This window comes from Pyxicephalus adspersus, chromosome 5, assembly GCF_032062135.1.
Source record: "Pyxicephalus adspersus chromosome 5, UCB_Pads_2.0, whole genome shotgun sequence".
Lineage (NCBI taxonomy): Eukaryota > Metazoa > Chordata > Amphibia > Anura > Pyxicephalidae > Pyxicephalus > Pyxicephalus adspersus.
In genome coordinates, this window is record NC_092862.1 from 92415436 (window position 1) to 92428432 (window position 12997).

General features: G+C 36.2%; 1 protein-coding gene across 1 annotated transcript in view; it reads right to left on the reverse strand.

Annotated features, from left to right (window-relative positions):
• Nucleotides 1–12997, reverse strand: part of LRRFIP2 (LRR binding FLII interacting protein 2) — a gene marked incomplete in the record, with an annotated part of 56257 nt that overhangs the window by 11201 nt on the left and 32059 nt on the right. The window contains 7 exon segments of the mRNA XM_072412129.1: nt 1492–1593; nt 3748–3840; nt 4143–4235; nt 7767–7937; nt 8986–9057; nt 11038–11166; nt 11449–11493. Of these exon segments, the coding sequence (XP_072268230.1) occupies nt 1492–1593; nt 3748–3840; nt 4143–4235; nt 7767–7937; nt 8986–9057; nt 11038–11166; nt 11449–11493 (705 nt within the window).

Consider the following 12997-nt stretch of genomic DNA (forward strand, 5'->3'; position numbering starts at 1 on the left):
CAGCTCTAGAGAAGTCTTGTATCCGTGCGTGTGATGAGGTTATGAGTGAGGAAGTCATTAGTAGGTCATTGGAGGAGCGGAGAGAGCATCAGGGGGAGTATTTTTTTTTACCAAGTCAGAGATGTAAGTGGGACAATAACTGTGTAGGGATTTGAAGGCAAAGCACAGGAGCCTAAATTTGATTCTATGCTAATATTAATCAGAAGATGTGTGATTGCTCCATTAGGCAAGGAAAAAATACTAGGCAATAATATTTAGAGCACCTTCTTACTTATGTTAGGATTAAGGAGAACAAAGTTCTACGTACAGAAAGTTTTCGTTGTTTCAAATGTTTGTTCTTGTCAGATTTCATCTGGGAAAATTTATCTCAGAAAGGTTTTCTGAATCTATTTTCATTCTTATCTATAATTCCTTTCTTCTTATCAACAATTGCTCAAGAAAGTCATCTATTTGAGCTCTCACAAAAGAATTGTGCTGTAATTTACAAATGTCTTCATTTTATGCTTTAAGCCAACATTGTTTCTCTAGAGTAAAATAACACACAGCTGTTTTTGTTGTGTTTTACAGATTTAGCAGATGCAACTTGAAATTAGCAGCAGATTTAGGTACAGATTTAGACTTATTTTCCTATGTTTCACTGCCTCTAGATGAGAACTTACTAAAATCAAAGTGAGCAATAATCATTTGAAGGGTTCAAACCTCCAATGATCCTTTTAGGACTCTTGACTGACTTGTTATTTATGGCAATGTTTTAGGGTTCCCATGTCAAAGAGAAATTCAGGCTTAAAACAAAATAAAAAACATAGTTTTCCTTATGCAGAAAATCAGTGTCACAGGTCAGAGAGTATTGTAAGGAAGAGCAAAGTGCAGTATTTAACTTCCTAATCTTCCTATCCATTTGGGAGGTGGGAAAATATCTTCTCTGGCATCTTTAGGGAGCTGCCACGAAGATGCTGTGGCACTCCAACACTTGGTAATGCACTGGTGTGAGTTGTGATGATGTTCTACAAAAGAATGATGTATGGTTTGTTTGTCTGTGCCTTACTGTCCCATTGAAATTAATTGGACTGCCCTAAAAAAAATGTCAATCACAAGGGTATTACAGAACACACCAGAAGGAACTGACCCCAAAGGGTATATTAAGCTCAACTTACTGAATTTTTTTGTATTTACCAATTAAGTGTTAATTCACGCAGATTACTTATAAACAAACAGTAGTTCCAGACTGGCAACAACCAAGCTTTAATAAAATGTCTATTGAAGAGTGCAGGAAAACTAGATGTTTAAGGTGGTGACAAAATAACACATAAAAACAATTCAAAGGAAAATGTAACTTCATTTAAAATTAATTAAAATTTCAAAAAAAATCTATTTGTGAAAATCACAAGAAATAGGAACATCTATAATAGTGAATAGAGACTATTGTGTCTAGAGATGGTCACACATTTAGCTGCTCAAGTCACTCCAAGACATGCAGCAAATATACTGTACCTCTCCTATCTTCATTTTTCCTTTCACATCAGCCAGCTCATCTCTGAGCTCATCCCGTTCATTTCTAATGCAGTCAAAGTACTCTTTTTGCCTCTCTAGTGCCTGCAAGCAGGCAATTTAATAGTAGAATAATAGAGACAGGCAGAGCAGCATAAGGAAAAGAAAGAGAGAGGGAAATGAAACACATAGAAAAAACAGAGAATCAGGCAAACACACAAAACTAGTGACAGGAAAACTTTTTACAAAACCAGCCCAAGTGACCATGCATTAGAAAACCACTTTGCTGCTAGCCTTGGATACAGTAAACTCTAGCAGCAGAAAAAAAAACAATTCACTATGAATTTTAATCTTGTCCTAGACACTTACAGGATACTTAAAAGGTTGAGCAATTCATTGTGTCTGCATATTGCAGACAGAACACTAACTTGTGTAGTTCAACAGACCTATTGGTGGTGAGCTCATTATCTCTTATTAAAACAAATCCATTAGCTGCAAAATCATCTCTAATCTAAATCAAGATGACATGTAACTGATCCTTGACAAGTAAGGCATGCAACTAACACTAGCATTATTGAAAAAAACTTCTGTGCAAATCATAGTATTACTGCTTTATGTATACTCCATCACAACACACTTATACTACCTAACTACTAAAGAGCCAACATGCAATAACATTTTAGGTTGTCAGGAACAGACCAGAATACAAAACTATGTATGTTTAATCATCCCACTGCCATTATTCACCTTCATTTTGGACTTTGTTCTGAAATCTGTTATGCTGAATAATTGAGGTATAAAGATTGGTCAAAACCACCTTTTTATTCCATAAGATAACACTTTTTGGATGTAAGCACTGTTTTTTCTTAAGAACAAAGTAAACACACCAAATTTATCTCTGCAATAAATTTTCTGTGTCCCATGGTTTTGTTTCACCGCTACAAACCCAGAAGCACCGAAAATAGCTGCAGATTCTGACAGAAATCCAGGATCCTGTAGTGACAACACTACCCTTGCTGCACTGTAGTCCCAAGCAGTGTTGTCAGTCCTTCCAGAATCACAACACCTCTTTATGTTATAAAGGTAGGAAGATGAGGTGTTGTTCTCCATACATATTATCATTAACCTCCTGGGCGGTTAATATCTGTTCAGATTTATATGTCTAACAGCGGTACATTGTCTTTCATGAAAATTTTTTTTACATTGTAGGCCTGTAATTCTTAGGCATAACTCACTGAAATATGTCCACTATTTAATAAATGTAATACATTTATTAATAAACTTTAAATAAAAAAAACAAATTCTGTTAAAACAAGGGTGCATAAATAAATCAAAAATACTGAAACCTGTAATATAACTGTACAGTAGCATATATATATTACAATGATTACTTTGTATTGGATTCAATACAAAATAATTGAAAATTCCCTCCACGCTCCCCCAAGCACGGTTATCGGGAACGTCAGCACACTCCCCAGGGGACAGATCAGACGAAGAGGACGCGGCGAGAGGATGGGATCGGCCAGGCAGGACACTGGAGGATGTCGGTGAGACCAGGTAAGTATTTTTTTTTTTTTTTTTTTAGCTACCCCGAGTGTGACTTGGGGTTACCGCTAACAGCTGTTTTTTTGGGGGTTTTTTTTTTTACCCCGAGCCACACTCTGGGTTACTATTCAGAAGGTTAATAAATGCCCCAGAAATAGAAAAGTTAATGTGATAACAACAGTTTTTTTCAGCTTAACATTACGTTAACAATAACAAATGTATATATAATTTTTCTACACATTCTAAAGTTTTGATTTAAATGGGCACTTAACAATAAAAAACGTAATAAAGGTTTTATGCCTAGAGATCAGGATAATAACATGGTTGTCTCCAGATAGATTTAGTTTAGTTACATATTGTGTAGTCACTGATGTCTAAGGCAACACTTAACCATATAGGCCTCTATTTATAAAACAGGAAATTTGACATTCCCCCAACTTTCCCTGGTGGAAATCATGAGGGAATGTCAGATTCCCTGTGCTATAAACAGAATCCACTGTGTGTTTTAATGTGAATTCTCACATTTCTCAGCCCTTGGTAAAAAGGAATCGCCCTTTAATTGCCAAAGTCTTTTAAAATAATGTATTTACAAGTTTGAGATATTATTTTTAGTGGTATTCTACTGATCCTTTGTGTATATACAATTGCTGGTCTGCTCCTGACAAGCTGTAATGCTTTTTCCAATCATTTACTACTATCTTGTGCTTTTCCTACCCCAATTTTTTTATCTTTCCAATTAACTGTCTCCTGTAGATCAAAAACTTCCCTGGTGAGACAGTCTATTTTCTGCTGCATACCGTGATTTTCCTGCAATTGAGATTCAAAAGAAAAAGGGAAAGAAATGGAAAAGAACATAAAGGAAAACAAAGGATTTTTAAAATTTAAACTAAAAGCAGCATTTGAAGTAAATAAAGAGCAGTAATATCAATACTTGAAGGAAATAATAATTTCTGCTAAATATTCTATGTGAAGGCCATGGTTAACAAATTGTATTTTTCCTTGAACATTTTAGAAAGGATTTTGTTCAGCTTTCCTAAATGCACACAGAAGTATTTAAAGCCTGGTGGCAACACACATTTCCATCTGGTAATGGATCTTTTCATACATACCTCTATTAATTCATCTCTTTGGCGAATACCTTCCTTAAGTTCATCTAACTTATGTTGGAGAATACTGCATGCATGTTTTTGTCTTTCTAATTCCTGCATGGGATAAAAAAAAAAGACTTTGTTAATATTATTTTGTGCTCTTCATGCAAGACATTTTTCAACAATATGTAGCTATCCCTAAGCGGGGAAAAAAATTCAAGCCTTTCTGAAAAAGGAGTTCCTATTTTTTTAGTGCAGTAAACCCATTATGTACTAGTCCAAGATTACATTTGGATTGATTGTTATGAATTACAGCACAAGAACTCTTCATTTATTAAGGCTGTTTGATGCAAGTGCTCATGACTGACCTGACATTTCAGTGACAAACTTTTTTCTAGTTTTGTGTTACTACTGTTAACTTTCCGGGAAAAGTTCAGTGCAATGATTATAGATAACACTGGGGAATGCATTTTTGTTGAGTTAGATCTTACACTTTTTATTAATTTTTGGGTGGTGAATCCAGAAATGACCCCAGTTCTTTCCTATCACATCGAGTTTCTACGATGCAGGGTATTTTTGTCAAAAAACATACAATGAAAAAATAATAAAATAACTTAAATGTACCGTTTATTAAAATTTCTTTTGTTCATACGAAGGATTTTATGTTCCTCTATGACATTTTTTTTTTACAGTAAAACATTTGAAAATTAATTGGGTAAGCAGTTAAGGTAAAAATTATGCTTATATACGCTTATAGCTTTTCCTGGAGTGTTCAGTGTTGGGACAATCCGGGCGGATGCTCCAACAATAGTCAGCCATCATATCTACATCCCATCTACCCTGATCCCGTCCTTCCATGACCTTTAAATCTTGGTGGAACCGTTCACCTTGCTCATCACTGACTGCACCAAGGATTTCTGGGATGTTAGAAAAATGGCTATGCATAAAATGCACCTTAATGCTCATATTGCAACCAAGCATTTTGTAGCTCACCAAGAGTTTCTGGACAGTTTCTGTGTAATTATTTGCTCGTGTGTTTCCAAGAAAGTCCTTGACAATGGCTTTGAATGATAACCTAGCATTCTTTTCGACTTCTGACATTGTCCTGATGAAATGTTCATCTTTGATGAGCTGCTGAATCTGTGAACCATCAAACACACTGGCCTCTAATTTTTCAAATGACAGGCTGGGAAATGCCAAAATGAGGTACTTTAAACAGTCTCCTTCAGTTGGAAAAGCTTTAACAAACTGCTTCATCAGACCAAATTTTATGTGCAGAGGCGGGAATATATTATTCTAAAAAAGTGGCTCATGTAGAATGTTTAGATCACCTGGTTATAGGGCAGATCTTGGAGGCCAATTCCTTTCTCTCCAATGCTTCTCACGAGCGCTGCTGTCCCACATGCACAGATAACAGGGATACTTGGTGTATCCGCGTTGCTGACCAAGAAGGAAGTATATCATTTGACAAAAAGAAACTGAATGGCCAATTGAGACTGACCCAAATATATTGGCATTGTGAAGGAGGACACACTTTAAGCTTCGCTTTGAGCTATCGATGAATAGTCGCCATTCAGTTGAGTTATAGATTGGAATTCCCTATTACACAAAGCCACTGTCAGTTCTAAAGTACTGCAGAAATGCAATTTCTCTGGTTCGAAAGCATGATAACTTCGTTCAAGCAAGTTTTTCTCACGCAGTCTTGATGCTAGGAGTTCTGAAGCATTCTTCGATAGTCCAAAATCATGTGCCAAATCACTCAACTCATGCTCATCACCTTCAAACTCTTCACCATTGTTGTGACCTAGTTCATCACCATAATCATGTTCTTCAAGAGAAGGTAGTGTAACGAAAACCGGCACTGGCATTTCATCTAAATGAGCCACTGGGCGTATAGCCGATGGTAGACTTGGATACTCTGTTACATTTATTTTTCTTGTTATATCCTGAAGTCTTCACTATACAAAAGTAACAGTCACTGAAATGATCTCCTGGCTCTTGCTAAACCATAGGTATACCAAATGGCATCTTATCACGTGTTCCCTTTGTCCACATCCGTAAACCCTCAACACACTGTTTGCACACCTTATCAGGGGCCCAAGACTTACCTTGATCACCAAGTTTAACTTTGAAATATGCTAAATAGGCTTGCTCTACAAATGTGCTAATGTTTGCCCTTTGACTAGGAATGGTGAAACTGCCACAGATATAACTAAATGAGAATCAGGGTTGTTTAGGCACTTACAAAGAGAAACAGCAGTGTCAGACACGATCTGAAAGAAAGGAAATATATGTGTACGTAGAAAAAAAAAATTTTGCTTATTCACTACGTAGAGCAGCGCACAACCTCTGACCACACTGTCTTGCTTGTAAATGAATAGCCAAATCCAGACTACAGTAATCGCATTATTATTAGCGGTAGAGAAAAATCCTGATGTGATAGAAGAAAACTAAATGCACTCTTAGAATCAGATTACCTATTTTAGTGTAAATAGGCTTAAAAATTGAAGTCAACAAAAAATGTGGTCAAAATTGTTCCCCAGTGTAATTTAAGAATAATTTTAACAAATAAAAGAAATCTACACACGTCTTCACAAATTATACACAATCACAATGCACCCATCACATTAAGTGTCTGTTATATATTATAAAAAAAAAACAATGGGAAGCTAAACGCTAGCCATGGCATTGGATGGTACAGCCTTGAGATTAGGTGGTAGAACTATACACGTTTGATCACCATACACAACATTTTTAAAAGGGATGTGGCACACAAGTATTGTAACCGATTACCAGATCGTACATGAACAAATTAAAAGTAAAAAAAAAAAAGTTCAATGTAAAAATTATCATAGGCTCATGACATACAGTGTATTGGAAGAACAGTGGCAAACTGTGGATCATATTCTTACCAGGTTCTTTTATTGAGATATTACTTCACCAATTAAGCTTTTTCTTTGTTAGGGATAGAAAAAGCAAATAATACATTATCAGGTTTTTCGTGGCCATCTCTAGCACTACTGGGGAGATTAAGATTATGATTTTTTTTTTTTTTTTTTTTTTTTACCAATAGGCACCTGAACCCAAATGGTTGAGGTAGAAGAAGTTTTCTAAAATATGCTACTCATTTGACAGGAAAATTACCAGAGCAGCACAAAATCAACACAAGAAAAGTAGAAACTGGAGATTTATTCATATCTTTTACATTTTTATTTTTTGGCTTACAAATAGCTAAAAATACATTTTCTCTCAGCGAAAACAATTTCCTGTTCTCCCACTGCAGTCTTCTATGCTAGCACAGTGGAGTAACACCCCACAGCACAAGTGACATCACACTGGATTACACTGCAGAGGAAAACAGGAAGTGGACATGACTAGGTCTGTCACTGCACAAATGTAATAGCAAAGTGGAAGGAGACCATGAGCTATTAACTGACTACGAACTGATTATACACATTCACACAACTAGTAGTACCTTACCCATACACACATTGTGATATTCATTTTATCCTTAATTCAAGAATCACTCTATCACTTGTCACATACTTAAATAGCACTAAAAGTAGTTGAACATCTGCCAAACCATTGCATTCTAGTTATCAGCATTTTTTAAAAAACTTATCACTGAATACCCTAATTACATACCTTTGACTTGTCTTCATTTTCTCTATGATATTCTGCCATCTGTTCCTCCATTTCCTCAATGACATCTTTCAAAGTGTCCACTTGGTACACAAGATTGCTTTTCTCGTTATCAAGCTGTGCATTAGATACCATAGCCTTCTTGTATTTCTCCTCTACCTCTGCTAAGGAATCCTGTACAGATGAACAGTGTAAACATACCATTACAAAACTGGCATGGTGACATGAATATGAGTGCTGTAACCCAATAAGCATGGTTTGGATCAGAGACTCTGTAAAGAAATCAGTGTCATATTTGGGGCATACTGAGTTAACATACAAAAGCATGCGGTGGTTATTCCAAGCAGAGGAACAGGTGAGTTTTATTTTAGTAAATTTTGTAAAGCAAATTCCTGTTAATGATTTAGTCTTAAAAAAATTATATATTTATAATGAAAGGTACTTTCACAAATACATAACGATAACCCAAAACCTTAAAATGATAAGCATGTATTTATTATGGTACTTCAACAAAATACTAATATAGATTACCCACATAATTGACGCTTGCTCTCAAAATAAAAATCCCTAAAACCACCTATTTTTTTCAGGGTTAACATAAACAAAAGTATTTTAGATACCACAGGGAAATGTAATTGATTTTAGTAAAAATAATTCTCCTGAATGCTCCTTATCTTCTTGCTTATCAAATTGAACAATTCAAACTGAATAAACATAGAAAATGTGTGCTGATGTTCAACTTATGGAATAGTACCTAGATACCATAGAAAAGTATAATAATCAGTTTAGCAGAAAGCACATTCTAACACTTAGAGACCTCTATGAATAGTATTGTAACTGAAAAAAAAATTTATTAAAGAATAGCAGATACAACGCCATAAAAATGTCTATAGGTAAGCCTATCACATGTCTGGACCTTATTCACATGACTTTGAAAAGTGTTTAGCGAGTGCATATAGTGTAAAATCATTTTGAACATGAGAGTATAGCTGTCTAACCCTTTACAGAGTTATCTCTAATCCATTAAAAGTAACAAAAACATAAGTGAAAGTACAACATGGAAATAAAAATGTGATATTTAAGGCATGCTTTGGAACAGATTCATATATTACAAGTTAGTTAGGCCCTGAGCAGTCCGTTAGGGAGCAGAATATACAATGGGGTTCATAATAGCAGTCCAGCATGCATTATTGGAAATGGACTGCAAAGGGAACCCTGATACCTTTAGTTCTTTTAGTCCCTGCATGTATCTCCCCTCTACATCTTGAATCTGGTCCTTAAGATCATATATATCCTGCAGGAGATAGGCAACGAACCATGCTATCAAAATGTGTAAACAACTTATTATGGCAACAAAAAACATTGTTGTAAACAACAAACGTAACAATATGACCATGTTAAACATTCTTTACAATTTCCCCCAAAAAAGAGCTTTAAGTTTTTTAAAATGGAGGTACCTAGAGATGCATGCATACAAATTTGTTTTTTGTGGATTTATTTTGCCAATGCTACTTGGAACCCATGTACATCGAAGGCTTGCAATATTTTACAATGATTGACTGCTGGTGGAACACCTAGAAACTCTTCTTCATGCTCCTTGCACCCAGTCACCTCTCTGTCATTCAGAGGTCAAATTATTGAGAAATTGGAAAGAATCTTCTTGTGCTTTAACAACACAAGGGACATAATACTTGACCACAAAAGCAATAATCTTTTAGCTGATCTTGCTATGTAGCATCCAACACACAGGGACAAACTCTGTAAGGAAGGTGAATGCATTGTACAGACTGAACCAGTAATGAGTACTTAGATATGTTGCCAATGCCAAGGAGAACCCCACAGAGGCTAGAACATGATATGAACATGAACACTGAAATATACTCCCTCCCCTGCAGTGTAAAGTACACAAAAACAAAAAGCACTGTTAAACTAATAATGTTGGGGTGGGCAGACAGCAAACCCAAATAATGTAAAGCTGATCATTCCAGGTTCTGTCCAGCAAACAAGTTTGTGGCTAGAAAGCTCAGGATGAAACCAAGGCTTCGTACAACAAATGCTATCTGTCCTTAAAAAAAAGCCCTTCCTATTTTTTGAGAAAAAACGGCGTTCTGGTGCTTTAATTTCTGTAGAGCAACAGAAAAAAGCAGTAAATGACAGTAGCAGTGCACTGCCAATCACAGCTGATGGTGACCTACATGTGGACATGCCCTGCCCAATTCCCAAAGAAAGTAGGGGGCAAGGAAGAAGAACGTCAGCGTGTGCCTGCAAATATGCAGCAGAGGGCCACAAAAGTAAAATAGCACACCCAGAAAATGAATGGGCAGATGTTGTTGATATCCTCAGATTAGGTCACAACACTCACATGAGACAGGCGCCAAGGCAACTGGACAAAAGACTTGCCAGATTTATGAACCAAGGCTCTGCAACCAGGAAGATGGAGACACTGACAGAGAAAACTATGTCCCTATCATAGATCTCCAGTGGACCAGATATATACCTGACAGAAAGGCAGGGCTGTCACAATAAATCCAGATCACATCAGGGAGAAGTAAATGCTTGATGAATGAAAACTGGAGAGACTCCAGGGATCTAAAAATGACACAAACTGGAAATTGTGAGATTAGGCCACATGATGGAGCCATCTAGAGCAGGCATGGGCAAACTATGGCCCAATAGGGATATTCCTCCGGCCCTGGCCGGTGCTACCTCGAGCAGGGTCAGGAGAAGGACGCCGCTGGGATCTGAGCCTGGGATTGGGCAGGCACTATGTCTCTGCACACAACTGCACATTACAGTGCTGTGTCTCTGCACACAATCTGCCAACTCCATTATGTAAACCACTCTCGAAATCATTAATATCTATGCTTGCATAATAGCATTTAATAATGGAAATGGTATGCAACTTAAAATCATCCTCTTGCATTGGAACCCCCTAAATAGTAACTCTTTATAGCTCTGTGATTTGTAAATCCTAGCCCCATAATACAAGATGTTATCAGTGAGTTAAACCAAAAAAATCCTGAAGAAAGAATAAATAGTATCCAGTTTAAGCTTTTAAAGATATTTATAGATCAGGTTCAGTCCCGGCCAGGAAAAAAGAAAAAAAAACTTTCAATAAGGCACCACTTAAACAGTTTATGCTCAGAAAGTAAATAAAAAGCATAGTGGCTTAGCAATATAAAGTACAATATCTGAATTCTTCCTAATCACCTTTTGTGTAAACAGCATTTGAAGAGATTGGAGATTATGCAGATGTATATGTGATTTATCTTACCCTTAATTCACTTAGTGAAGCATCTGGATCCAATAAACTACTTGCATCTCCACTTCCTCTTCGAGACGATGATCCGCTCAGAGGAGTAAAGGTTCCTGGCAGCCCAGAAACTGCATTGCGAGACGACGGCTTAAAGTGAAAATAAAAATGTAACATGACTTATATACATATAACGCTTACTCTGCAACATGGCAAATATAATTTTCTACTTTTTTTTTTATAACATAATTAATTCAACTAACTCTAATAGTGAAAAAACTGGACACATCCTAGAGTGACCAAATTACCCCTGCTGTATAGGGGGCCCATGGGAGAGAAGGTACTTTATTACTATTTAGTACTAAACATACTAAAATGAGTGTAATGTACATTTTACATGTCCTGTGTCAACAGAAAGCGAAGTCTACATACCCTAGAATAACCTTCAGTGTACTGCTTGTCAATCTTCTCCTCTAGCTGAAAGAATAAAAAATACATTCATCAATAAAAAATATACAATACATAAAATAGATAACTGCTGCGGAAGAAAATGCTATTCCTGTAGAAAATGCTTTGCAGATTCCTGGAAGAATTTTATTTAAATATAGAAACTCAAGCCTTTTTTTTGAGATTTGACCTTCAAAAAGAATCATGGTCTGCTTACACACTCTGGGCCTTCATCCCATATCACTTAATCAAGTAAAGTAAAACCATACCTGAAAAAAAATAGACTGCAAAATTTATACCAAAAATAACAAAAAATGAGCCAGTTAGAAAACCCAGGCAACCCTACAAGACATACATTAACCAGCCATTTTATTAGCAGGTACTTTAGTTGGAACCTCCTATGCCTTCAGAACTGCCAGAATTCTTTGCAGCACAGATTCAAAAAGGTGCTGGAAACATTCTTTTTTGGCCTTTATTCACAAAAATAGCAGCACAGAGTTGCTGCAGATTTGTTGGCTGCATTTCTGCTTTTCCCCCACATCCCATAGGTGATCTATTGGATTGAGATCCGGTTACTGTGTAAAACCATTTAAGTACAGTGAACTCATTATCATTAAAAAAAAAGGCATTTCAATACCTGTAAACTTTGATCCTAGTATTCAAATGTTGCAGCAGAAAATCAACACCATCACAACACCAATTTCAGGAGGATGTCTTCCAAAAATGTCTACATGTCTAAATGTAATGAGTTGCTGCCACATGATTGGTTGATTAGATATTTGTGTTAACAATCAGTTGATACTATATATAAATAATAAAGGTGTCAGGCAATGAATACTTTCTAGTGGCGGTAAATGCAGCCAATTCATATTTTCTTCACCTGAAACATATTATTTTAGTCATGGCAGACTGTATCTGCTTTGCAACAACACTACAGTAGTTTTAAACAGAATAAGTTATGCTTAGGATCTCTAACAGAGGTTCCAAACCCCCATTATATTTAGACTTATTATTCCTCCTTAGCATATGAACAAGTACCTCAAAAAGATGGTCTCAGACATAAGAAAAACAAAGGTTCTAACCATGCCTTATACCAATCCTACAGCCTTGTCAAATGATTTCTACTTTAAATTCACACAGAATGCCAAGGAATCTCTGCAATATCTTTGCATAGTAACTTTCAATACATATTTACACTTAGGCAATTCTAAACAGGAGGAGCAAGTGACTCAACTCACATTTCTTACAAACAAGATGGCTTCACTCATAAATTTCTCCCTAGACTGCTCCAAAGTAGCAATGCAATGCGATGTGATAAAAGCTGCTCCTGATCAGTTTTAAATTGTGTGTCTGTATTAAAAATCTCTCTTCCCATGTCCATTGGTAAATCTAATACAAATCCGACACAGTTGGCTGTCTAATATTACAGGTGTAAGATTAGCAAAAACACAAAAAAACTTGTGACTGTCAGCATCATCTCTGCAGCCTAATTAGAACATACAATGGTGGCCTATTTCATAAATGTCCCTTAACA